Source organism: Phascolarctos cinereus, unplaced genomic scaffold (genome assembly GCF_003287225.1).
Source record: "Phascolarctos cinereus isolate Bilbo 61053 unplaced genomic scaffold, phaCin_HiC Scaffold_9;HRSCAF=440, whole genome shotgun sequence".
NCBI lineage: Eukaryota > Metazoa > Chordata > Mammalia > Diprotodontia > Phascolarctidae > Phascolarctos > Phascolarctos cinereus.
In genome coordinates, this window is record NW_027556402.1 from 257911338 (window position 1) to 257939227 (window position 27890).

Sequence of the window (27890 nt, forward strand, 5' to 3'; positions counted from 1 at the left end):
TGAAGTGCTGGGGAGCAAGCGTTTGGCCGAGGCCGGGCCAGGGCAGCGGGGCCTTCGAGGGGAGGTCGAGTCACGAGCGAGCGAGAGAACAGCCGGCCAGGCTCTCCTCAGAGGCCGGGGAGAAGGAGCCGGAGGCGGCGGCGGCGCATCCCCGAGCCCACCCGAGGGTCCCTTCCGGGGATGGTGGGTGTTGCGGCCGCCACAGCGCCCCGTGTGGGCCGGGGGGTTAGCGCCCGGACGAGCGGGCGAGTGAGCGCGCCCAAGCCCATTGCTCAGACGGGAGAGCCCAGAGCTAGCCTGGACCGCCTCCCATCCCTGGGGCCCGGTTGCCTCCTCCGTGAGGAGTAAATGAGATAAGGCCGAGTGTGAGGAGCTTTGTCCTGCTCCAAGAAATGTCAGCTGCATTGTTAAGTATCACTGGTGGGTCTAGGGGCTGGCCGACCCTGGGATTTCATTAGCACAGGACACTTCCAGAGGAGGAAACTGCCTCCGCCAATGCAAGGCAGCACCTTCTCTGCAACACAGATTCTTAGAGACTTGCCAGAGGAGCTAAGTGACTTGCCCAGGGACCTACAATCAAGCTGTGTCAGAGCAGTGGACTTAAGCCCAGCCAGATTTTTTCTGCCTTTTTTATACACAATTTCACTCTGCCTCCTCTTAACGATTATTATTAATAACAACAATAATAATAATAACTGGAAATTATCTTAATAGTCATCTGAGTCACAGAGATGGAGACTGACTTGAGGAAAGTCCCACAAGTAATACATGGCAGAGCCTGGATTCAAACCTAGGCCCTCTGCCTTCAAATCTAGTGATCTCTTTTAGCAGAGTTCATGCCATTTTACTTCCATCTCCCTACCATGCCCCTGCAGCTCCAGCCTCCTTCACCTCCTGAAATTTGCATTCCCAACCAGTGACCCTGGGCTTGTGTTTGGTGAACTTTCACTTGATCTGGACCTTGTCAAAGGCCCAGCTCACCACTTTCTGGCAACTGCTCTCCTATGCCATTACTTTTCCCTTCCTCCTTTTCCAATTCTAACAATTCATGTCTCTCCCTTTTAATATTCCCTTTTAGTGCCCTGAGGACAAGGAGTTGTCCTGCTTGCTTGTATTTCTATCCCCTTTTCTTAGGACAGAGCCAGGCACACAGTAAGTGCTTAATAAATACATTTGTACTCATTCAAATGTCAGGGTAACTTCACCCCTGCATAGTCTTGGCTTCATCTTTAAAATGAGAGGTCAGTCTAGGTGAAGTCTAAGATCATAAGATCATGATTTTTAAGGCCTAAAAGGGACCTTAGATTCCATAACCTACACACACACACACACACACACACACACACACACACACACTTTTAAAGATGAAAAAACATTTAAATTAACTTAAAAGGAACCAAAGCCCAGAGAGCTCAGAAAGGGGAAGTGACTTACCCAGGTCACACTGACCAAGGATTCAAACCCAGGTGTCTCAGCAAACGACTGCACGCAGTGCTTAATAACTGCTTTGCTGATCATCTCTCTCCAGACTTCAAGTCCTGTTTTACTATACTGCATTGCCCCTCTAGTGCTTTGGTGTCTTCCCTGTTTGAATCTACGATGTGGTTTGAAATTTGCTGTTTTCAGTTGTTTCTGATTCTACAAGATCCCATGTGGGGTTTTCTTGGCAAAAATACTAGGATGGTTTGCTATTTCCTTCTTCATCTCATTTTACAGATGAGGAAACTGAGGCAAACAGGATTAAATGACTTGCCCAGGGGCCCGCAGCTAGGAAGTGCCTGAGGCTAGATTTGAACTCACGAAGAGGAGGTTTCCAGACTCCAGGCCTGGTGCTCTATCCACTGCACTACCTAGCTGCCCAGAGGTTCAAAATACTTGGGATAAAGTAAAATAATTAAATTTATTGACGTATGCAATAAACCTCACAACTTTTTTCCTTTAGAAACAACCCAAACCTTCAACATACAATATGTGTTTATGCCACTTGTTTTATACTGTTTGGTGTCGTATTCACAAGATTTTGACACCTTCTTTATCATGAAGCCACACTTTTATCACATGAAGCTACCTTTCCAGATATTGCATTGATCATGTAGCCCATAGCTCTTTAAAAATTAATGTCTTTTTAAAAATTCTAATTTAGCAAGCCCCCCAAATTGAGTATTTCCATAAACAAGGTAAACCATGAAAGAGGATTATATAGGAAACTACGAATCCAGTCTTCCACTGGAAGCCTTCTCCAACGCCTCTTAATTCTAGTATCTTCTTTTTGTGAATTATTTCCTAATTAGCCCGTGTAGAACTTGTTTGTTCATTTGTCTGTTTCCTTTCCCATTAGACTGTAAGCTCCTTGAGGGCAGGAACTGTCATTTGCCTCTTTTTGCATCCCCAGAGTGTCACACAGTGTTTAGCACATAGAAAGCACTCAGTAAATGCTTATTAATTGATTGACTGACAATTTCTATCCCATGCTGCTTCCTTTTTTTCTTTTCCTTTTTTTTTTTTTGACTAGGCAGTGGTGTTAAGTGACTTGCCCAGGGTCACACAGCTAGTAAGTGTTATGTGTCTGAGGCCGGATTTGAACTCAGGTCCTCCTGAATCCAGGGCCGGTGCTCTATCCACTGTGCCACCTAGCTGCCCCACTGCTTGCTTTTTTAAAAGTACATAATAAATTCAGCGTATTACTCTCAAAAGTATCCACTTGTCTGTGCCTCCTTTTCAACGTCCTTCTGTTCTGTTCTGTGAACTTTATTTTATTTTTTTAAATGTACCTCTTATTTTTTTTCTTTTTGTCAATTAATACACTAGTAATCACTTACAATTTCCCCCATTTAAAAAAAAAGAAGAAAGCAAAATAATACACACGCATAGTCAAGCGTGTGGGGCCCTTAGGTGGTGCCATAGTGCACAGAGCCTGAAGTCAGGAAGACTCCTTCCTGAGTTCAAATCTGGCCACAGACACTTATGAGCTGTGTGACGCTGGGCAAGTCACTTCACCCCGTTTGCCTCAGTTTCCTCATCTGTAAAATGAGTTGGTGAAGGAAATGGCAAACCACCCCAGTATCTTTACCAACAAAACCCCAAATGAGATCACAGAGAGTCAGACATGACAGCAAAGTCAAGTAAAAGAAATTCTTCCACATTGGCTGTCTAAAAACTGTCTCTGTCAGGAGGTGAATAACACAATCATCACAGTATTCCTGGAAACACGGCTGGTCATTGGATCGATCCGAGTCCTTAAGTCCTTACTTCAGCCGAAGCATAATCAGTTTTACTGAGTTTAGCCTGTCATTTTCATCTCTGTGTGAATCTTTGTTTCAAGTGTGTTTCTTGGAAACAACATATTGTTGGGTTATGCTTTCTTTTGTGCATTTAACACAATATTATGGCCCTCTTTTTTTTTCCCCTTGTCTTCTCCTCTTGGCATAACTGTCCCCAGCCCTTCTCCCCCAAACCTACCCCCAGGTAAAATGTCTAGGTGAGCACCTTGAAGCCATCCCCTCCTGTCAGTAGGCAGGCGACATGCTTCATCCTTGGTCCTCTGGAGATGCAAGTAATCATCGCTTTGATCAGAGCTTTTAAGTCTTTCAAAGTTGTTTTTCCTTCCTGTAATATTATTGGAGTGGATTCGATTTCACAGAAAACTCCACCAGAGCCTTTCTGTGACGAGAATCCTTTCTCTGTTGCTGCAGAGAGGAGACTGTGAATCGACCGTGCAGTGGAAAGAGCCCTGTCTCTGGAGGCGGATGCTGGGTTCACATTTTGACTCTAACGTGTACTGCTGGTATGACTTTAGGTGAGTTGCTGCATCTTCTCAGGCCTCAGTTTCCTCTTCTGTAAAAGGGTGTTGGACTTGATGACCTCTAAGGGCCCTTCCAGCTCTTGGTCTGTGATGTCACAGCCTGGTAGATTTCAAGTTCTAGCGAGTTGGAAATGTGTGTCATCTGGGACCGGCCCAGCAGAGCATCCTGTCACAGTATGGCCCCAGCAATTGGTGGAAGTACCTTGCCTAGTTCTCAGAGATCTGTCATCCTCCTAGAGGGAGGGGTCCAGATGGGGCAGGACTCACCCTCACTGTGAACGATGACTTCTATTTTTTTCAATATGTTTCATCAGGGCATCAGGTACTTCTCCCCCTTCCCCCATCCCATGGCACAGTCAGGTACAGCAGCTGTAATGCACGTACATGCACACACCCGCGTACGCACATATACACATAAAGAGAGAGACTGCATCTCAGGTGAGAGAAGGAAGTGGGTTCCACCCTCAAGGTTGGGTAGAACCAGCTGTGGTCACTGGAAAGCTCCCCTTGGTCCGGGGCAGGCAGGCCGTGCAAGTGGGAGCTCTGATTTTACCGGTGATCTCCCTGAAGTCACAGGAAGTGACTTGGCCAAGGCCCTGAGGGACTGGTAATAGCGTCCACTGGGAAATGTTTTACATAGGGGTCCTATTTGTTCTCACCACAGCTTGGAAGGGAAGCTGTGCGATTTTACAGATGAAAAAGCAGGCCCCCAGAGGGGAAAGGGTTTTGCTGAGATCGGAAAACCAAGCAGGATAATAATAGCATCTGACCGTTAGGATATTGTTTGATCCTCACAACAGCCCACGGGTAGATGATGAAGGGTCTTCTTCGGTTTATGGAGAAGGAAACTGAGGCACCAAGAGCATAGCTCGCATGCTTGTCTCTCTGCACGCGGGCGGCCCAGCGGGGCTGCTCCCCCCCACGTCCCGTGACTTCAGGGCCTTAGCCCAGTGGTTCCCCTGCTGGGAATCTCCCCTTTCTCGTCTCTGCCTCTCGGAATCCTCAGCTTCCTACCTGCCCTGCCCTCCCCCCCCCCATGTCTGCTCCAGATTACCTGGAGTCTGTTTTCTCTGTGTAACGGGGGCCTGGCAAAGGGAGGACAGAGCTCCACTGGCCGTGCCCCTAGTACATGCATATTTTACATTTTGGGTATATATTGTTTCCCCAGCAGAATGTAAGCTACTTGCAGGCAGGGACCATTTTCTCTTTGAACCCCCCACACCTGGCACCCTGACTGGCACATAGCCTAGTAAATGCTTGTTTCATGGACTGATTATCCAAAGTCACAGGGCCAGCAAGAATTGGAACTGGGAGTTGAAACATAGCCTTGGCCTTCAGGTCTAGGATTCTTTCTGCTCTACTGTATTGCCCTAGGTGACTGACCACCCTGAAGTGATTCCCACCTGGGAGAAGGAAGGGGACTGCGTGGGGGAGGGCTGGCAAAGAACCCCACCACCTGGCACGTAATACTGGATTCTAGTCTCTGTGAGATGGGTGATGTCCTGCCCATTTTACAGATGGGAAAACTGAAGCTCAGAGAGGTAAATTCACACTATTCTCCCTCATGCTTTCTAATTCCAGTTAAACGGGACTGCTTGTAACTCCCTGTGTACAGCATTCCATTTGGGTTGGAACCCTGCCATACTTGGGAAAGCTTCAAAAGGAGGATGTAACACAAATATCCCTCCAAAAACTTTTCTGCTCAGGATGCCCCACACTGCCAAGTCCCCCTCCTTGCACAACTGCCATCAGGCTGGAAAAGAGACAACTGATAATGGCAAAACAGATTTATTTTTATTTTTATGAACTCAGGAAACACCAAGTGAAGTGGGTGTTTCCATACTTGTAATTAACAGAAGAAGATTATACGTGGCACTGTGGATATCTATTCAATGTACAACTTGCTTTTTAAAAAACAGAGATAATTTCAACATGTAACTTTCATAGCTGGCGTACCTGTCTGTGATTCCTTTCATCCTTCTATGTTTTCTTCTGTGTATTTTTAAAAAGATGTTTTAGTGACCCTTTTCACTTTCTTTTTTTTTTTAACCACCATCTCCCTACATCCCCCTTCCCAATAGGAAAAAAAAGAGAGCACAAGAAAAGCCCTTGTGACAAATCTGCATGATCAAGGAAAAAATGCCTCCCCTGATGGGGTCCCCCATGTCCGTGTCTCCTTCTGCATCTTGAGTGCATTCATTGCTCTCCCTCGGGAGCAGGCTCGTCCTCTGAAGTGATGGCTGCTCATTGCCCTGATGTGAGTCCCTCTGTCTTTCAAAGCTGTTTCTCTTTATGCTGTTGGTGGTGGTGTATAAATCCTTCTCCTGGTTCTGCTCGCATCTTTTGCATCAGTACGTCAGGTCTTCCTAGGTTTCCTTGGAACCATCCTTTTCATCATTTCTTATGGAACAGTTATGTTCCATTACATTTCTATACCTTAATTTGTGCCGCCGCCCCTCAGTTGATGGGCGTTATTTTCAGTTCCTTGCCACTACAAAAAGAGCTTCTATAAATATTTTTATACATACGGGTCCTTTTCCTTTTTCTTTGATTCCTTTGTGGTATAGGCCTGCTAGTTATACCTCTGGGTCAAAAAGTGGCTGTGGGTATACACATGTATACATATACTCATGCATATATGTACATATGCACAATGCAATCATATAGTCAGTTTCATGTTTTGTGATTTTAGTTGACATTTGTCATAGGTCACACCTTTTGATTCTTTTCTTGGTGAAAGTATTCATTATAGAAAAACACAAGACTTCTGTGTGGTCTACAAATCACCGGCACCTATCCTTTGTGACTTCTGAACCATATTTTCCAACATATATATTTAAAAATTTTTATTTAAAGTTGAGTTCTCTCTTTCCCTTCCTCTGATCTCCCACCCATTAAGAAAGCAAAAAATGCAATACCCATTGTACATATGAAGTCATAAAACACATTTCCACATTAGCCATGATACAAAAGAAAAAAAGACAAGAAAATTTTTTACAAAGTGAAAGAAGATATGTTTCAATATACACTCAGATCATCAGTTCTCTCTCTGGGGGCAGCGGGCATTTTTCGTCATGAGTCCTTTGGGATTGTTGTGGATGATTGTACTGGTCAGAGAAGACACGTCTTTCACAGCTAGTCGCCACTGCGGTAGCGCTGCTGGCGTGTACGACGTTCTTCTGGTCCTGCTCACTTCACTCAGCATCAGTTCATCTAAGTTTTCCCAGGTTTTTCTGAAACCATCCCCTTTGTCATTTCACGTAGCACAATGGTATTCCATCACAATCCTATGGCACAACTTGTTTGGCTGTTCCCCAGTTGATGGGCATCCCTCCAGTTTCCAATTGTTTGCCACCACAAAAAGAGTGGCTGCACACATTTTTGTACTGCATTTGTTTGTGTGAAACCTTTTCAATTGAACGTAATCACAATGATCCACTGTACCTCCCAGATCTCCTCTATCTTGTATTTAGTCATAGGCTCTTCCCTTACCCAAAGATCTGACGAGTCATTTTTCCCATGCTCCCCTCACCTGCTTATGATATAACCCTTTATATCTTAATCACGTACCCATTTTGAGCTTGCCTGGGTAAATAGTGTGAGATGTCAGTCGGCCTCTGCCTAGTTGCTGCCCGGCTGTGTTACAGTTTTTGCCAAATCGTGAGCTTGAATTGTTGGGTTTGTCAAACGAACGCCAGGTTGCTGTGTTTATTTACTTCTGTACATTGCGGAGCTAATCTGTCTTATTGACTGACTTCTCTGTCTCTTCTCAGGTGCCAGACTGCTTTGATGATTACACCTTTGTATTATGGCTGGAGAACAGGCACTGCCGGGGCTGCCTCGCTTCACTCTTTTTCATCGGCTCCCTTGGTATTCTTGACCTTTTCTTCCTCTAGATGAATTTTGTTATTATTTTTTCTAGCTCTATAAAATAATCCTTTGGTAGTTTGATTTGTATGGCACTGAATGAGTAAATTAATTTAGGTGGTGTTGCTGTTTTTATTATATGGGCTCGGCTTACCACGAGCAATTAATATGTTTCCAGTTGTTTAGATTTGTCTTTATTTGTGTAAAGAGTGTTTTGTAATTGTGTTCGTTTAGTTCCTGTGTGCCTCTCTTGGTAGGTGGATACCCAAATATTTTATGTTGTCCACAGGTATTTTAAATGGATTTTTTCTTTCTGTCTCTCCCTGCGGGTTTTATTGGTAATATGTAGAAAGGCAGGTGATTTATGTGGGTTTAGTTTATATGTTACAAATTTGCTCAATTTTTTAATTGTTTCAGTTAGGTTTTTAGTTGACTTTCTAGAATTCTTTAAGTAACCCTCCTATCATCTGCACAAAGTGATAGTTTTGTTCCCTTGTTCCCTATGCTTTCTCAATGTCTTGTTCCTGTCATTGCTATAGCTAGTACAATTCTAGTACAATATCGAATAGTAGTAGAGGTAATGGATATCCTTGCTCACCCCAATGTTACTGGGAAGGGTTCTAGGTTGTCCATGTTACGGATAATGCTTGCTGTTGTTTGGATAGATACTACTTATCATTTCAGGGAAAGCTCCATCGATTTCTGTGCTTTCTAATGTTTTTAAGAAGAATGGGCATTGTATTTTGTCAAAAGTTTTTTTCTGCATCTATTGATATAATCATATGATTTTTGTTCTTTTTGTTATTGATATGGTCAGTTATGCTTATAGTTTTCCTAATACTGAACCAGCTCTGCATTTCTGGTACAAATTCAGCCTGGTCATAGTGAATGATCTTTGTGACATGTGGCTGTAATCTCCTTACTAGTTTTTTATTTTAAAATTTTGCATCAGTATTCACTAGGGAAATTGTTTTCTTTAATTTTCTATAGTTTTCTTTCTCTGTTTTTGTTCTCTTTGGTTTTGGTATCAAAACCATATTTGTATCATAGAAGGAAACTGGTAGGACTCTTTCTTTACCAATTTTTCCAAACAGTTTATATACTGTTAGAATTAGTTGTTCTTTAGATGTTTCATAGAATTTGCTTGTAAATCCATTTGATCCTGGAGTTTTTTCTTTAGGAAGTTAAGGCTTGTTCAATTTCTTTTTATGAGATAGGGTTATTTAAGTATTCTATTTCTTCTTCTACTAATTTGGATAATTTATATTTTTGTAAATGCTTATCCATTTCATTTAGATTGTCAGTTTTATTGGCATATAGTTGGGGCAAAATGGTCCCTAATAATTGCTTTAATTTCACCTTTATTGGTTGTGCATTCACTCTTTTTATTTTTGAAGCTGGTAATTTGGTTTTCTTCTTTCTTTTAAAAAAGTTACCAAATGATTTATCTGTTTTGTTTTTTCTTTTTATAAAACCAATTCCTAGTTTCATTTATTAGTTCAATGTTGTTGTTGTCGTTTTTAAATTTTCAATTTGATTAATCCTTCCTTTTACTAAAGTATTTCTACTTTGGTGTTTAATTGGAGATTTTTAAATTTATTCTTTTTCTAGTTTTTTTTTTAGTTGCATGCCCATTTGTTGATCTGCTCTTCTTCTCTTTTACTGATGTAAGCTTATAAATTTTCCCCTGAGTACTGTTTTGGCTGCATCCCACAAATTTTGGTAGATTGTCTCATTGTTGTCATAATCTTTAATGAAATTATTGATTGTTTCTATGATTTATTCTTTGACCCACTCATTCTTTAGAATTAAATTATTTAGTTTCCAATTAATTTTTAATCTTTGCTTCAAAGATTTGTTTGTGAGGTTTTTGTGTCCTAATACATGGTTAATTTTTGTAAAAGTGACATGTACAGCTGAGAAAAAAATATATGCTCCTTTTTATTACCCATTCAGTATTCTCCAGAGATCTGTCATCTCTAATTTTTCTAAAATTCTATTCATCTCCTTAGCTTCTTTCTTGTTTATTTTATGCTTAAATTTATCTAGTGCGAAGAGGGGTAAATTGAGGTTCTCCGCTAGTATGATTTCACTGTTTCCTCCTGTAACTCATTTAATTTTTCCTTTAAGAATTTGGATACTATGACATTTGGTACATGTATGTTCAGTATTAATATCACTTCTTGTCTATTGTGCCTTTTAGCAGAATGTAGTTTCCCTATCTCTTTTAATTAATACTACTTCACCTGGTGATCTCATCAGCTCCCATGGATTTAATTACCATTTCTATGCTGATGATTCTCAAATCTACCATTCCCAATCTCTCTGCTGACCTCCAATCTCACATCTCCAATTGCCTTAAAGACACCTCAAATTAGGTGTCCAATAGATATGTACAAAACAGAACTCATTATCTTTCCCCCTAACCTCTCCCCTTCTCCTACCGTTCCTATTACTGTCATGGGCAACACCATCCTCCCAGTCCTTCAGGCTCCCAACCTAGGAGTTATCCTGGACTCCTCACTCTCTCACCATCCATATCCAAGCTATTGCCAAGGCCTGTCAGTTTCACCTTTGTAGCATCTCTCAAATATACCCCCTTCTCTCCTTTAACTCTGCCACCCCCTGGTGCAGACCCTCATCACTTCACACCTGGGGCTATTTTAATAGCTGCTTTGTATATATTTGCATGTTATCTCCCTCATTAGATTATAAGTTCCCTGAAGACAGGGACTGTTTTTTGCTCCTCTTTGTATCTCCAGCACTCAGCATATTGCCTGACATATAGTAGATACTTAATATGTTTTTTGATTGATTGATAAGGTCTATTTTTGTTTTATCTTTGTCTGAGATCGATTGCTACTCATGTCTTTTTTACTTCAGCTGAGGCATAATAGATTCTGCTCCAGTCTCTTATTTTAACTCTTTGTGTTTCTTTCTATTTCAAGTGTATCTCTTGTAAACAATATATTTTTAGATTCTAGTTTCCAATCCATTCTCAATCCACTTCCATTTTATAGGTGAGTTCATACCATTTACATTCATAGTTATGATTGTTAACCATGTATTTCCCTCCATCCTCTTCTCTTCTATTATTTTTCTTTTTTTTTTAACCCTGTCTCCCCTCAAAAATCTGTTTAGCTTTTGGTCACTGCTTCTCTTAATTTATCCCCTCTTTTTTCTTAGTCTCTTTCCCTTCTACTTCCCCATTGGATAAGATTAATTTCTATAAGCAGCTCTGTGTGTGTGTGTGTGTGTGTGTGTGTGTGTGTACACATACATATATACACACATATATATTTCCCTCTTTGAAGATGAGAATAAGGTTCAAGGGGTGCCTTCTCTCTTCTCTCATTTTCCCCTCCACTGTAAAAAAGTCTTCTTTGTGTCCTCTTTCATGTGAGACCATTTCCCCCATTTTTCCTCTCCTGTCCTTCTTTTCCCAATACATCCCACTTTCTCACCCTTCCATTCTTTTTTCAGGATCATCACAACGTAATAGATTCATATTCATGTTCTGTGTCCATTTAGGTGCCTTATAACCGCCCTAAGAGTGATGAAGTTCTTAGGAGATCATCTTACCACAGTGGATGTAAATAGTTTAAACTTATTATGTCCTTTATTGCTTCTGTTTCATGTTTTTCTTTTTATACTTCTCTTGAGTCTTGTGTTGGACTGTCTAATTTTCTATTTAGCTCTGGTCTTTTTTTTTATCAGGAATGCTTGAAAGTCTTTCTGTTTCATTAAATATACATTTTTCCTCCCTGTAGGATTATACACTCCTTTATAGTTACCGATGCTAAATGTCGTGTGATCTTGACCATGGCTTCATGGTATTTAAATGGTTTCTTTCTGGCTGCTTTCAGTAGTTTTTCCTTGACCTGGGAGCTCTGTAATTTGTCTATAATATTTCTGGGAAGTGTAGTGAATTTGTTCAGTTCCTGCCTTACCCTTTAGTTCTAGGATATCTGGGCAGTTTTCCCTTATAATTTCTTGAATATATGATGTACAGGCTTTATGTTGGATCATGACTTTTGGGTAGTCGCATAATTCTTAAATTATCTCTCCTTGATTTATTTTTCAAGTTAGTTGTTTTTCCGATGAGATATATCACAGGGGGCAGCTAGGTGGTGCAGTGGATAGAGCACCGGCCCTGAAGTCAGGAGGACCTGAGTTCAAATCCAGCCTCAGACCAAACACTTAACACTTACTCGCTGTGTGACTCTGGGCAAGTCACTTAACCCCAACTGCCTAAAAAAAAAAAGATATATCACAGGTTCTATTTTTTTTTCCAGTTTTTTGAAATTCTGTTTCTTGGTGTCTCATGGAGTCACTAGCTTTTACCTCACCAATTCAAATTTTTAAGGAGTTATTTTTTTCAGGGAAGTTTTGTTTCTCTTTCTCCAAGCTGTTAATTATTTTTTCATAATTTTCTTGCATTGTTCTCTTTTCCCAATTTTTCCTCAACTGCTTTTGATTTTTAAAAAATTCATTATTTTCACTCTTTTAAAAAAATCTCTTCCTTTAGCACTTCTAGGAATTTTTGTTGGGCGTCTGTCAACCTGCACTTTTCTTTGAGGCTTTGCTTGTAGATGTTTTTAAGTCAGTCTTGAGCTTCCCTGTCTCCATAGAAGATATTTGTGGTCAGATTCTTTTCTTGTTGCTTGCTTGTTTTTCCAGCTTATTTCTTGGCTTTAGACTTTATGTTAAAGTTGGGCTCTGCTCACCCCTGGGGGGAATGGGTGGCCAGAACTTCTATGGCTCAATTTGAGGACCTGAATGGTTTTGGTTTTTCCAAGGGAGAGTTCTGGTCACTCCCTCTGGTCTGTACTCTGGTCCTTACCCAGGTAAGGCCTCTGCTCCCTCACAACAACAAGCCACAACCACTCTTCTACACTCCTGTGTTTCAGAACTGGTCATGGGCAAAGATGCTGCTAAGTGGTGCCCAGGGCTTGTGCCCAGTGTTAGTACAGGGGTCCTCTGAATTAGCCTTCTGACCAAGAGCTTGATTCCCTTACCACTCTTCATGCCACCATTGCTACTGCTGTTGCGGCTCTGACTCTCGAACCCACAGCCAGCACTGCATAATCCCAGCCAATCCCTACCCCAGTGTTCACAGGCAGGCTTCTCTTTCAGTTCTCCTGAGCTGTCCTGGGCTGGGAAAATGAGAAAGTATGTTGTTGTTGTTTTCTGTTATCCCACTCAGAATTTGAGTTGAGGCTTTAAAAACAAAACTATTTCGAGGGTTCCACTGGGGGAGCTGAGCAGAAATGCTCAATTTCCTCTGCTCAATCCCCTCCAAAATATCTGTCCTTGTCCTCACCAATGCCACCTTGACACCCCAGTCATTGAAGATCAGAGTATATAGTGACTGAACTCGGAGAGTCTTTTTTTGTTTTTGTTTTTTGTTTTTTTATTTTTAGGCAGTTGGGGTTAAGTGACTTGCCCAGGGTCACACAGCTAGTAAGTGTCAAGTGTTTGGTCTGAGGCTGGATTTGAACTCAAGTCCTCTTGACTTTGGGGCCAGGGCTCTATCCACTGCACCACCTAGCTGCCCCCCCAGAGAGTCTTTTAGCCTTCTGTACATACTCTTCCTCAGAACACGTGGTGGCATCATTCATGGTATTTCTGCAGATACTTCTCACAACCACTGTTCAAGATGGCCAAATTTGCCATGAAATGATTTTTCTTGTTGCTTTGTGATGCACCGTGTTCCGGTTCCACCGACTCCTCTATTTGCCTCTTCAAGGAGAACCTGTGAGCTGTCCTCCCACTTAACTGCAGCTTCCTTTAAGGCCTTGTGGTTTATCAACAGGTGTGCCTGTGATCACTGGACGGTGACCTTATGTTCAGAGAACCAGCGGCTAAGTTTTTGTTAGAGCTGCTCTGAAAACTGGGTAAGATGTACTGCGTTCTGCCCCTTGGTCACATCATTGCAGAAGGATAAAATAGAGGACCACTTGTGTCTTTCTTTCTCATGAGTTGCCGTGGCTGAGGTCATTGCCAGAAGACCAGCTTATTAGCAGTGAGCCTCTCTTTAATGAGGCTGGTCCTCAGAGAGTTAATACAGTCTCTTGCTGGGACTATAATCAGAACTTCTCTTGCATGGCCAAACTTCCCAAAGAACCTAGAACCCAGAGTCACCTCCACATCACAATGTAGCATCAGAATAGGACTTGATGGAGGTAATGGCCTAGACTTCAGGCTTTTTCAGATATTTGATAAAAAAAAAAGATTCCCACTTAATGTAGTTGCACTCATTTTGTCAGTGTAAAAGTTTTTTATTTGTGTTGTTTGAATGTTGCCCCCTCCCCTTTTTTAATCTCCTCTGTTGCTTTTTTGGTTATAACTGCTTCTCCAACTAAAGATCTGAAAGGCTTTTTTCTTCTCATTTCTCTGTGCCTCAGTGGCACCATTTGCCAGTTCTTTCGGTACCCAAAGAGAGAGTTCACCTGAACTTGGTGATGTAAACCCAGCTCAGGCTGTTGGAGGGCCTCACATTTTACTGGGTACCCACTCCCTGCTGTTCACTTTTATTCTGACCTTTCCCTGTCTCAGAGATCATGTCTAGGGGAGAGAACACAAGAGTAAAATGAGGACTGAATAACTCTGCTTTCTCCTGGGACTCATTTTTCTCCTAGCCACTCCTCTTTCCCCTAATGTTGCTCAAGGACAACATCCCATCTTGGGCTCAGTTTTCTTCTCCAGCCTTAGCTCATCTTTGCTTTAGCATTTCTGACAATATTCTTACAGGGCTACCCCAAGTTTGAGGTTTTTTTTTTTTGCTTTTCATGACAAAATGTTGTCTTCATCCTTTGTTACTTTCTTTGATTTCCATCTTCTGTGCTTGTACTTTAAAAAAAATCTAAGCTGGTTGTAGAATCATCTGTAGAGGATTGTCATTCTCCTCCAGGGGTGAGGAACCTCCACTGGGCTTACTCCATTTTTCTTGCTTCCTTCCTTATCTCTCTTTGTTTCTTCAGAATTCCACCCTTGAAAGCATCTCATCCTCCCTGGGCTGACATCTCCTGTAGAATCTGAGTCAACGGGAATTGACTTCTCCTTTGAAATCTACTCTCCCCATACCTAGTTAATATTTCTGATTCTGCCCAGCCCTCTTGTCCTTCTCTGTCAGAAGCTCTGAGGAGCAGACATTCCCCTTCATGGTCCCCATTATGTCTGCCCCTCTTTGTTGGGGAGAATGCAATCCAGAGGAGAATTCCTTCTGACTTGAGGCAGGTAAGGAAAGGCTGTGCTCTGCCTCTGACTTTGGTGGAGAGCTCGAAGCAGATATACACATAATGGAAGTTCCCTCAAGCTACTGCTTCCTAGCTCTGGGCCAAGCTCCGGAGGGCTCTTCAACTTCTCATTTCTTTCCCCTTCTGTCCAGATGGTCTGTGGGATTCTCAGATGATGACTTCACATCTGGTTCCACCTCTCTTGATCCTCACTTGAATCTGCTCCCCTGTGCTGTGCTTACCCTCCCTGCTTCCTGGAGTTTCTCGTGAATGAAGGAATGAACACATGAACATGAATGAAAAGGCATTTTTATGTGCTTGCCATGCTCACATGAGGCTCTACTTTATGTAAGATGCTGCTCTTCCTGCTCACAGGGATATTTTTATTCCTCATGTGAGGAAATCTCGGCACAATAGAAGGAGTAGTCGTCTACTCCCTGTGCCAAGGGGAAGTCAAGGCCCAGCTTCCTGGAGACCAGGTCTTGGCACCATTCCAGTCTGGGGCATCGTGCATCCTGAATAACACCTTAGAAGAGGATTGTAAACGGGGAGGCAAGTGAAGGGTGTGGCTTCAGTCTCTAGCAGGCTCCACGCAGCAGCAGAATGCTTTGGGTACCCTTGGGAACAAGGACAGTGCCTTAGATTGACTGAGAGGTTGGCAAAGTTTACTTATGGGGGAAATGAGTGGATCACGGTCGCCAGTATGCCTTTCCCTGGTCCTCAATCTTGATGTTATCTTTGCCTCCTCCCCCTCCCCCCAGCTTCCAAATCTTCTCCCTCCATGTTAGTGCCCTCATTTCCGTTCAGATAGCCAGTGAGTGCCCTAGTTCAGGCCCAGCTCCGATACTCAGTAAACTTCCTCGGCTCCCTATAACCTCTAGAATAGAGCTCCTCTGGGCAGTGAGGTGGCACAGTGGATAGAGCACTGGCCCTGAAGTCAGGAGGGCCTGAGTTCAGATAGGGCCTCAGACCAAACACTTGACACTTACTAGCTGTGTGACCCTGGGCAAGTCACTTAACCCCAATTGCCTATAAACAAACAAACAAACGAATGAATGAATGAATGAATGAATGAATGAATGAATGAATGAATGAATGGATGGATGGATGGATGGATGAATGAATAAATAAATAAATAAATAAAAAGTAGAATAGAGCTCCTCTGTTTGGCCTTTAAAGCACTTCATAACCTGGCCCCACCTTTCCAGTCTAACCCCACCTAACACCTCTCCAGGCACTCTCCTGGCCAGCTAAACTGCTCTGGCCCTTACTGACACACAGTTCTCCATCTGCCAACTCCAGGCCTCACCCCCATGTCTTGGAACTAGACTCTGCCATCTCCATGAAACTTCCTAATTTCCCCATCCCCTCCTCATACGAAGCACATACAGGGCATCCAATGGGGTAGCCTTGGAGGTGGCTTTGTATCTGCTTTGTTTGGTGTTGTATACACCCGTGCCTGATGGATACTGTAGACACCCACAGCTGCATGGATACTGTACACACCTGTGGTGGGATGGATACTGTATATACCTATGGCTGATGGATACTGTAGACACTGGTAGCTGATGGATACTGTAGATACCCACCCCTGGGTAGATACTATATACCTGTGGCAGGATGGATACTGCATACACCCGTGGCTGATGGATACTGTATACCTGTGACTGGGTAGATACTGTACACACTTATGGCTGATGAACACTGTACACACCTGTGGTGGGATGGATACTGTATATACTCTGTAAATACACCCATGGATGGATGTTTTCCCTCTTACCCCCATGTAAACTCCTCAAAGACAAAGAGCATCTCCTATTTGGATATCCGCGTCATAGTGAGCACTTTACAAGTGATTTTCAACTGATTGTTAAATCAATTTATCCGTGGTGGGATTACTGTCCCTCCAAAGATACAGATCCCAACCCATCTGTGCCTGCCCATCCCATGTACCTCCTGTCCATGGTGTGGCTATGGGACATCCACCCAACGTGCTGGGGGCATTCCCTCGACATCATGAGGGTGACAGGGCAGAACTCTGGCTGTCTACCTATCATCCTTTGCTCTCACCAGGTAACCAGCTTATATTCTCTTTCTGTCATACAGTTCCTCAATGACATCCTGTCCACTTCTTGGGAGTTCCTCATTAATATATACAAAATTACTACAAGGTAGTTATGAGAGAGAGGGCTTTCATTACTAGTTCACTCAGCTAAAATATAGTGAGGACCCACTGTAAGCTTGGCACTGTGCCAAGTGTTGGCGCTCTAGAGAAGACTTCGACGCCACCACTATCCCTACGGAGATCGATGGGGATCAATGACAAACATTCCCAAGTGGATGCCGATCAGCTGGGGATGGCCTCCCAAGGGGCCAGACATCGGCACCTTGTACTGCGCAGAAGGTGAGCACACGTGGGAAAACTGGCCAGGGCTGACGGAAAGCCAAGAAAATGGAACCAAGACAAAAAGAGGTAGAAGGATGGCAGTCACATAGATGAGAATGACGGGGAAGGCAGGTGACCTCAGAGCGCTCCCGATGCTTACCCTTGGCCCAGGCTATCACAGGCTTCCAGACCTGGTGGCTTCATGGGTCTGCTGGGCCCCCACAGCCTGCTTTGTTACAAAGGAGCCTTCGGGGCTGGACAGGCTGCGGGATGGTGGAGGGCCATAGTGGAGAAAGAACAAAGAGGCTCCAGTACAGGGCTGTGGGGCAGAACCAACTTCCAGATTTGCCCCCAGAGGGGCAGCTCGCCGCATTCCTGGAGGGCAGAGAGGGTAACCTCCTCACACTTATAGAGAGGTAGACTCTTATTACCTTCATTTCAAAGAGGAGGAAGTTGAGGCTCAGGGCTCCACCATAGGTCTTGTGACTCTGATCCATTGTGTAACTACAGAGCTTGTGGCCTTCCCAGAAGTGGATGCCAGTAACGTGTCAGTTTGTCACCTTGGGCTCAGCCAGGCTCTTGATGGGTCCATCCAAGTACAGTCTTTGGGTTGGAGGGTGAGATAAACCTCAGATGGACTGGGTAGGGAGGGCAGGGCCATTGGAGGAGGCCATCCTATAGGATTTCCTGCCTCTTGCAAACCCATCTCAGGCAAGCGTCTTATGGCCCTCGACATCCTGCCACAGCCACTAGTACACCTAGCAATAGCTCCAGTAAGACTGAGGCAGAACTGAGAGGGTGGGTGTGGTGAGGGCAAGGCCCCAAGTGCTGGCCTACTTCAGGCCAGAGATGTTTCTGGGGGATAGGTGAAAGAGGCTGTCATTGCAGCTGGGGGCAGGGTTCACCTCTCCTCTGTGATCTGCCTGCAGACAGCCTGGAAGGCAGGGAGCTGGGCCTGCCTGGCCCAATCAGAAGGGCGACTGTCTGTCTCTCCAGGCAACCTAGCCCTGCTACACAGCACCTTCTAGTATAGCGAGAAGGCCATGCCTCCTCTTTGCTTCTGGTTCTACCAAGGACTTCAGGATCTTCTTTTCTGCCATTCTACTAGCCTCTCAGTGACTGTGGAAGCCTGGCTGCCCCTCCCTCCCCATAGTCTGTGAAGCTATTTCCCAGATCCAAACCCTTTCCTTCTCCAAGTTTCCTTACCATGTGCATAATCAGTGCTCCACCTACCCCATCCCCACCCCTCAGGATTCCTTTGCCCTCTGCCAACCTTAAGTCATTTCTTATGCCAGGATAGAAGTTTCAGGGCAGGGAGTTGCACTGAAGTGGCATTTCTTAGGGTCAGTGGACAGATGTACCTTAGGCAGTGGGCAGACATAGCTTGGGTGATGAAGGTTGACTCGTCTTCACCTGTAATTGAACAGAATGGGTGCTGGCATGAAGTATGGCCTACGTGGCATGGCCCAGCTTCAGCATGAGCAGCCATGTGGGCAGGAGCTGGTACAGCAGCTGTCGGCTGAGGTGGAGGTGCTGTAGGCAGCCATGGAGTGGGCACCGCCCCACCCCACCTGCCAGCCTGCCTCAACCTCACCCTCCACTTCAGTCCCTGCTCAGTCATCTCTTCCGTCCCCCCTCCCTCCCTCCAGGGAGTGAGTACCAGTGGTAGTTGCTGGCCTGTGATCATCATGGCCTCAGGTCAGGGCACACCCCCTGCCTGGGCCTGGGATTATCACAGCTGGGCTGACACCCCTAGGACAGAGGCACTTGGGCTACTCCTTACCTGAATGTGAGGACAGAGACTCAGAGTGGGAGACTGAGAGATGGAAGGACTGGGACATGCACCAGAGGAGAGGAAAGCTTTCTTTGAGTCGTGTGAGAGACCTCCTGCCTGACGCCATGTTGGGATGTTCCTGGTAAAGACAGGACAGACACGTGATCATGAGAGGGAAGGCAGGGGCGTAGTGGAGAGGACCCTGGACCTAACTCAGAGGCTCTGCCCCAGCTGTGTCACTCATCTCTCCAGGCCTCAGAAAAGATAAAATGCTTGTGAAAGGAGGGTGTTGGGCAAGGTGCCCTGAAGGTCTCAGTGGGGGAAGAAGAAGCCCAGCTCCACCAAAGCTGGGTGCAGCCATCATCGTCATAGCAGGATTTATAGAATGCTTTAAAGGTTGGTGAGGTGCTCTACAAATATCTCATTTGAGCCTCACTACAACCCTGGGAGGAAGGTGCTATTAGTCTCCCTTTACAGATGGGGAAACTGAGGCAGGCAGTGGTGAAGTGTCTTGCCCAGGGCCAGTATGTATCTGAGGCTGAATCTGAACTCAGGTCTTCATTGCTCTCTCCACTGTGCCACCCAGCTGCTTCAGAAAAAGAAAGTTGACAAAGTATTTTATGTGGATTATCTCTTTCAATCCTCACAACAACCCTCTGAAGTTGAGCCAGCCACTGATAAATATGTCTCTGATAGGATCCGATGGAGGAGAACAGGGGCATGGTGAGAGGAGAGATAGGAACTCTAGGGGCGAGGGGGGGGGTGGAAGGGGGGAAAGGAGGTCACTTCGAGGTCAGTGTCAGAGGAGGATCTGGGGCCTTCATAGGAGGATATTCAGGAGCCTCGAGGCCCCGGGCCTGGACTACCTCAGAGGAGATGACTGAGCTGGGACTGAAATGGGCGCCCATGACCAGGAAGCAGGGGGAGATTGGGAATTCCACCAGGCCCGGAAGTAGCCCCTGACCTAGCCACCTCCAGCCAGGAGAAGCCCTTCGCTGGGCAGCCAGAGTGCCAGGAGCCTGGCCTGCTTCCTGGGGGAGCCCGCTGACTGCTTTGTTTTGTTTACCTTAGTTTCCCAGTAGATTATTCCCTTAAGCCTTTAAGCCACTTGCGGGCTTGTTAAGGAGAAAGTAGGCGTTTCCCTGGCACCAAAATGTTGGTAGAGGTATAAATCTGTGGGATCCTTTGGACACTAGTCTGGCAAGGTGTTACACCTCCAGACTGCAAGGGTGTGAGATTTCCTCCCTCAGGCCGTGCCTTCACTGACCCAGGCCTCCACAAGTCTGTCAGCTGTCTTTAAGTCAGTACTGTGGTTGAAAGATTCCTCACCCTGCAGCCAGCCTGGTGATAACTCTCTAGTCCTGGGAACGCAGGCATCCGGTCCATGCCTAAAGCTTGACGAGGCTGTCAGGCTGTGCCACGAGGCCTTGGCACACCTCTGGGTCACTGGGAGCCACTGATGTCGGGCTTTAGTCAAGGACAGAACAAGAGAATGCTACAAAATTGATGACACCCTTGGAGCAATAATGTGGGTGACATACCCCCAAATCAACCAACAAGTATAAGAGGTTATATAGAGCATTTTAAGATTTTACAGATGGGGAAACTGAGGCAGAAAGTGCTGAAGTGGCCAGATAGCTCATAAGTGTACGAGGCTGGATTTGAAAACGGGTCAGAGGGCATCATGCTGGGAGCTCTCAGGGAGCTAACATTCTATTTGAGGAAGCAACATGTCCATAAATTAGTATATTAGAAGCATATATGAGATAAATACAAGGCAAATGTTTTTGAGGGTAGGCCCTTGCACGAGGACCAGGAAAAGTGGCATTAGAGGTGAGCTTTGGTGGAAACAAGAGATTCTGAGGATGTTGTTTTTTAAAAGTTTTACTGATAATTTTGATTTTTTTATGCCACATTTATTTCTACACCCCCATCCCCAACCCATGGACTCTTCCCTTGTAACAAAGAAACCCAAGGAGCCAAAGAGGAAATTTAGCGAGGTGTTTCCATGCCTGGGTCAATACTGCCGATATTATTAACTAAGATTTCTTTTTCTTTCTTTCTTTTTTTTTTTTAGTGAGGCAATTGGGGTTAACTGACTTGCCCAGGGTCACACAGCTAGTGAGTGTTATGTGTCTGAGGTTAGATTTGAACTCAGGTACTCCTGACTTCAGGGCCAGTGCTCTATCCACTGTGCCACCTAGCTGCTCCTTAATTAAAGTTTCAATGGATCACTATGGTCATATTGGCCGAGGTGATGGTAGTTCTAGGTCCTAGGAAGAGAATGTCTGAGAAGTGATGGAAGAGCTGGGAAGCATAGATTTGAGGCCCCACGGGAAAACTCTTTTCCACCTCAATGTCCTCATTTTCCTTGATGTCTTTGAAGAATTCGATATTCCTAACTGGCCTTATTGAATGAATGAATGAGTGAATGAGTGAAAAATAATTTATTAAGCATTTTCTACTATGTGCCAAGTACTGTTGAAACTCCCCCATTCATCACCATACAATGACTGTATTCAGTTCAATCCAAACATTTATTAAGCACCTACTGTGTGCAAAGCACTGCTCTATTGTGATTTTCCCACCACTCTGACTCTTCCTTCCTTCTCTTGTCTGTGTCTTCTCTTCCTTCTGCCACCTTGTTTTCAGAAATTCTCCAAGGCTTAGTCAAGGACTCTGTTCCTCTCTCCTCTTTCTTCCTGGGAGAACTTAGAACACATCCATTCTCAAGCTTCAGCTACCACTTTTTGCACTTAACTTCCAAATCATATTCTAAGATCTCTTTTCACTTGAACATTATACGATTATGCGTTAGGAAGTTGTAGCCAGGTGGTGGTTGGAACTCATGAATGGTTCGATTAATCAAAACTATCTTCTAAGGCGGGCGGGTCCTGATTTCCCATTGTCCCTTGCTTATTACTTTTGTTATCATTCTGAAGTGTGTCAAAGGTGGGAGTATTACCAGAACAGAACTACTGATTTTGGCCTTGAACGAATGAATAAAAGAGGATCTCTTAAGTGTCTTCTGTGTGCTGAGTGTTGGAGATAAAGTGATAAAGTAAGGCAGGCTTTTCTCTTAAGGAGCTCACATCCTAATGGGGGAAACAACTCATACAATAGGGCTCAGCAGAGAGTCAGCTGGAAAAACCCAGTAGTAAGGTGCAGCCACAAAGCAGATGGTCATGAACAGTCTTTAGTGTGGTTTACATTGATAAAAACCATTTGGAGATTCCAAGGCCTTTGTTTTCCCGCACCTGGGGAAGTGGCATGATGGCTGCGGACGTCACGTTGGAAGCTGGCCAGTGGTCATGGTCCAGAAAGGGTTTCCCACTGTTCCCGGGGCTCTCGAGTTCAGTAGGGGAGCAGTTAATATTAGCATTGTGGGGATGGCAAGCCTTTTCTCCACAGGGTGATAATGAACAAGCAAGATGGAGGAGGGAGGTGCCCTAAAATTGGAGAATCATAGAATCTGAGGGTTGGAAGGGACCTCAGTGGTCATCTAGTCCAACTGCTATATGAAAAACTCCTAGAGACGTGGGCATTCCATTCTTGCTTGAAGGTCTCCACGAGGCAGCGTGTCTGGATCTCTCCTTGCGTATTTGACTAAGTGACAGACTTGTCTCTCTTGTCCGTTCAGACTCAGACCCCCCCAAACTGAACCCGTCATTGGCCCATCCCAGCTTCCCCACGTTTGACTGTTGGTGCCGTCTTTCTCCCAGTCACCCAAGTGTGGAGACCAGGAGTCATCTTGGCCTCCCTGTCTCTGGCCCCTCACCCCTATGGAGGTGTCAGACCTTCTTTGGAGGCATTTCTCACACTTGGGTTTAAAAAACTAGCATTGCAAGTTAAAAATGAGAAAGGCATGGCAAGGCATGCCTGGAAGGGACTGGTTGGGGCTTGGTGGGCAGTCGTTTAATATGGGTCAAGAGTACAGTATAAAAGCCAAAAAAGCAAATTTACTCTTAGCCTGTAGTGAGTTAGGAATTGCAGGCAGGCAGATTGAGACTAGAGCTAGAAGGAAGAGAACAAGCATTTACTAAGCACCTACTATGTGCCGCGCGCACAACAACCCTGGGAGGTAGGTCTTATGATTGCTCCTATTTTGCAGTTGAGGAAACTGAGGCAAACAGAAGCTAAATGACTTACCCAGGGTCACAGGACAAGTAAGCATCTGAGGCAGGGCTGGAAAGAGGCAGATCTTCTTCTTCTTCTTTTTAGGCAATTGGGGTTAAGTGACTTGCCCACAGTTACACAGCTAGTGAGTGTTATGTGTCTGCAGCCGGATTTGAACTCAGGTCCTCCTGACTTCAGGGCCGGTGCTCTATCCACTGCGCCACCTAGCTTCCCTGACAAGGAAGGTCTTCTTGACTCCAGGTCACCTCACTGCCTCTGAAGACCACAGAGATCGTCGGGTCCTAGACCCTCACTTTGTAGATCAGGAAAACGAGGCCCAGAAAAGTTAAGTGATTTCTCCAAGGCGCCCCTCTTGCCTTTCCTGACTGCGCCCAGCGGCCTGCTTCCGCCATGGCATCCTCAGCCACCAAGGCCCTGGCATTCCCAAATGGATCAGTGTCAGAAACAGAAATGATTTGTATCAATGTAAACGACACTAAGGAAGGGTCATGCCCTTCTGCCCAATGAAGTATCCACAAAAAGATGTTGGATTCCATTCTCAGACTCTTTCTAAAGTCGTGGCCATTTCTGTGACGTTAACTCTCTTGGTCAGAGGCAGGCATGACCCTCTTACTTACAGGCGAGTTTTAATTTATGAATAGAAACTAAGGCTCACTGACAGCTCCAAAGGAACACTTATTTTTCTTTTTAAAAATTTTTAAAATTCATTTTGAACTTAAATACATAAAGACAAAGAAAAAGAACATTTCCATGTACATGGCACAACCTAGAAAGGGGATTCACTATGAAGCCGTGATTGCATTTCACATTATATACTGCTTTTGGAACTCATCATCTTCAAAGCTACTCTGTGTTCTCTGCTTCCTTCTATATTTTCTTTTACTGTCTGCTGTGCACTTGTTCTATTTTTTTCCTTCTACCCTAGAGATGGCTACCATTAGACACAAAGATGTATGTGTGTGTGTGTGTGTAAAGCCATACTATACGTACTTCTGTTTATCAGTTCTTTCTCTGGAGGCAGGCAGCACCTTCCTTCCTAGGTCCCCAAAAGAAGATTGATGTAAGGTTGAGCGGTAAATAGGCAGCTGTCATGTAAAAACTTAGCAGCAGTGAATGCTAAGCAATACTGATTGACCCTGAGCCATCTCGATTCCTTATTGAATGGCACTTCACGCTAGGCTGTTTTCTAGCCACTTTTGCAGGGATAGCTCGGCGTAAGGAAAAGCTCCCTGACAATGAGGGCTATCCCAGCATGGAATGAGCTGCCCAGAACGGCAGTGGGCCTTCCTTCCTTGAGCGCAGGTTGGAAGAACTGCTGCTGGCCGTGCTGTAGGGAGGGGTTGGACTCTCTCCTCCCGTGCAGATTGGCGCTCCGTCCACCAGAGACAGAATTGAGTGTGTCAGGCAGGCTGGGAGCTGAGGCATCCTGACCCCAAGGCTGATTGTTGCCTTTCATACACAACACAGTCACTGAAAACAGTGGGTGAATTAAAGAAGGACTTAAGTAGCCTCTCTGGGCCTCAGTTTGCTGATCTGTGAAAAACCTAGTAGTTCCAGCCCTTACAGGATTTTTGTGATGTCAGATGAAAAAGTGAGCTTCAGAGTTTTTGAAAAAGTGCAAGAACCATATACAAATACAAGAAATGATTAATCCTTATCCTACTCTCCCTTTATGTCTCCTGACTTCCTCTGCCACCTCTTGTGGGGGGAACTGCTGTTCTCCTCTCCCTGGCATTGCCTGAGCCTTGCCAGCTTATTCACGTGCCATCCTGGAGCAGCCCCAGCAAACTCCAGCCGTGCCTTACAGACTGTGACCCTCCCCTCCCTGACCTCCTGCCCCAATCTCCACTTCCCCCAAAGGCTGGAGATCTCCAGAACCTTGGGAGAGATTTTGGGCTCCCTAACAACCAGCCTCTGTCCCTGGGAGTCTTCCTTCCCCCCAGACTGGATTAGGCCAGGACACTGGAAGGATGCTGGAGGCGAGGTGCTTATCCAGGGAGAGAGTGCACCGGATACCAACCCTAAGAGGCCAGGAGAAAAGAGGGCCGACCTTTACTCTATTTGGGGACTGGTCTCCCTCCATCTTGCCCAGGCTGGAGGCGTGCTGGACACTTATCAATTAGACCCCACTGCTGAGAGAGTGGAAACTTTGACCTGCTCCATTTGCTCCTGGCTAGTTCATCCCTCCCTAGGGAGCCCGTGTCCGCTGCTCCCAGGGGCTCACTGTACTGGTGCTGGCCTTCCTGCAGACCCCCGTCTCTGCAGCTCTGGGGATGCCACAGCCAGCAGCAGATGACAGGTGAGGATCCCCCCCCCCGCCGCCCCGGCTAGGCCTGATGTTAGAGTTCTGGGGTCACACACACCGAGTAGGTAATTTTGGTAAACTGAAAATAAACGTTTGGTTCACAAAGGCATCAGAATGAGTTGTAGAGCACAGCTTCCATTGGCTCAGTGGAAAAGCAAGAGCCACTAGGGGGCGCCCCAAGCCAGTCTGGCTTGTGGGCGGAAGGGCTGGCGGTTTTCCCAGTCTGGCTTCCCCTTCTGAAGGTGGTAATAGGAAGTCAGAGCCAGAGGTGAGCCCAGCTGGGCACCTGTAGCCCGCTGGCTACAAAGCATGCGTGGCTCTTCCAGGGCATTAGGGCACCCTTGTCCAGGAAAGTGCCAAAAGAGGCAGGCGGTCACATTAAGGAAGGCGGGCTGCCAGAGCTGTTATCTTTTATTAGTATATCTCATTGAAGCCCCCTTCCCCCCCCCCCCGCAGGCTCAGCCCAGGATCTGCTTCTTAGGCACCCAGTGGGGGCCCCCCTTTGCCCTGTAGAACTCCTGTGGTCTACACCATCCTTTTCTGGGGACCCAAGTCAGGGATGGATGTGCCAGATGTCAAGAGGTCCAGGGACTAGTTTTCCTTGGGAGGCAGGAAGACTGCCTGCTGGCTTTATAAACACTCCTGATGAGCCAGCCTCAGCTGGCTGGCTGAGCTTGCTTGCTGGCAGGTCAGAGGAGCCCCCCCAACCTGGAGTCCTGAGGCTCTGGGAGATCTTTGCCATCCCAGCCTCCACCCCGTCCAGTACAGGGTTGTTTGAAGACACAGCAGTAGGGTCCCCTGTCCATTCGGAAGGCCCCTGGGAAAGCGGCATGGATGCACTGGGCATGACTTCTAGACTGATTCCTTAGATGGGGTACAGGTGCCAGAGGCTGCAGAGAGGAAGTAGTGGAGATGGGCCCAGGCAGCAGAGGGAGCTGCCCTGCAGCCCAGTGACCCAGCCCCTATGGCTCAGGCTTCTCAGACGCAGTCTGGGAGGGAAATGGAGCAAGACGGGGAGACCCCACCCCCTTCCCTTTGCCTTTGTCCCCTCTCTTCAGGTAAGGTGGCCATCAGTGCCCTGGGAGCCCAGCCACCATGAGATGTTATTAGGAAGCTTCTTTCTGACCCTGCTGTCAACTCTCCACTAGGGGAGGCTCCTGCCTATCAGGGAGGGGCAGACTGGGGAGAGGAGGCACTGCTGCAGCTTGAACTCTTCTTTCCTTGAACCCTGGTACTCTGATTCCCAGCAGCTCCCACCCCAAAGTCTGCTCTCACCTGCATTGATATTGGGGGTCTTCAGGGTGGGCCCACAGCACCTTGAGCACCTCGTGGGGAGGTTCTAGGCCCAGCTGCTCTGCTCGTTCCCATCGCTGGAGTCGAGTGATCCCTACCATAGAGAGAGGATGAAAGCTAGCACTCCAGGCTGGAGAGAGCTAGAAATGGGGTAACTGCCAGAGTGAAAGGAGGGCACCCCCAGAGAGGTGAGGGCTTTAGAATCAGGGAAGGGCCATTCAGGGCTCCCGGAAAGCTCTTACCTGTGCAGGGTCCAAAGTGCCTGTTCAGGTCAAACTGCCTCAGTATCTCTAAATGGGTTCTGTCCAAGTGGGCTGCAAGCATCTCCTCACCTGGCTCCTCCCCTAGCAAGAGAGGCTGTCCTTCACTCCCAACTCCTAGCTCTTTGGACCCCTGCCCTGAATCCCCCATCCCCAGTGCTCTGCATCCCTTTTTTCCCTACCCTTCACCCTGCCTGCCCCCACCCCCTTCCCCGCTTCCCTTTTCCCCCTTCTCCCATGCCTCTGTCCCCCTGTCCCCTCTGCCCCTTCCCCGGCTCCCGCCCCCATCTCGCTGCCCTCTCCCCTCTTGCCCCTGCTGTCCTCAGCCCCCCGCCCCTTGCCCCCACCTCGCAGCCTTGGCTCGGGCTCCCCATCCTCTTTGCCAGGCCCCGGCCCGCCCTTCCTCCTCTTCACTTTGGGGAAGGAGTCGGTGATGAGCCTTCTCTTCCGGCCCATGGCAGCCACCCAGGGGGGCGAAAGGCGAGGGGAGAGACAGCTGCTAGGCGGAGGACTGGGCCAGGGATGGACAGACTCGATGACCCAGACAGGCGGCTAGAAGGAGGAAGTCCAGCTGCTTCCAGGCAAGGGCCGCCCCCCGCCCCCGCCCCCAAACATGCCAACAGGGCCCGGCCAATGGCAGGCCGCGGACGGGGGGCGGGAGCCCGGCGGCGGCCAATGGAGTGCGGCGCAGGCCCAGGGGGCGGGGCCGCGGTTGAGTTTGGGAAGGAGAGATGAGTCTGAACCCAGAGCCCTAGGGTGGCCCAGTCGGGCACGGCGGGTCCCGCTGGACGAGGTCCGTGCCAGCCCCGCCCCCGGGCAGATGCGGTC

General features: G+C 46.4%; 1 protein-coding gene and 2 long non-coding RNA genes across 3 annotated transcripts; 1 reads left to right on the forward strand and 2 right to left on the reverse strand.

Moving 5' to 3' along the window:
* On the forward strand, positions 1-8125 carry LOC110195492 (uncharacterized). The gene is made up of 5 exons (XR_002320912.2): positions 1-183; positions 3693-3796; positions 5177-5343; positions 5884-6059; positions 7576-8125. It is a non-coding gene; the product is annotated as an uncharacterized LOC110195492 (long non-coding RNA).
* Positions 8126-13056: 4931 nt separating this feature from the next.
* Positions 13057-19203, reverse strand: LOC110195493 (uncharacterized). The gene is made up of 2 exons (XR_013483827.1): positions 19077-19203; positions 13057-18706 (listed from the first exon to the last, which is right to left on the reverse strand). It is a non-coding gene; the product is annotated as an uncharacterized LOC110195493 (long non-coding RNA).
* Positions 19204-25902: 6699 nt separating this feature from the next.
* On the reverse strand, positions 25903-27890 carry POLD4 (DNA polymerase delta 4, accessory subunit). The gene is given in 4 exon segments (XM_020968299.2): positions 25903-26399; positions 26785-26896; positions 27045-27146; positions 27410-27890. Coding segments are annotated over 4 exon segments (507 nt in total). The 5' UTR covers positions 27678-27890; the 3' UTR covers positions 25903-26374.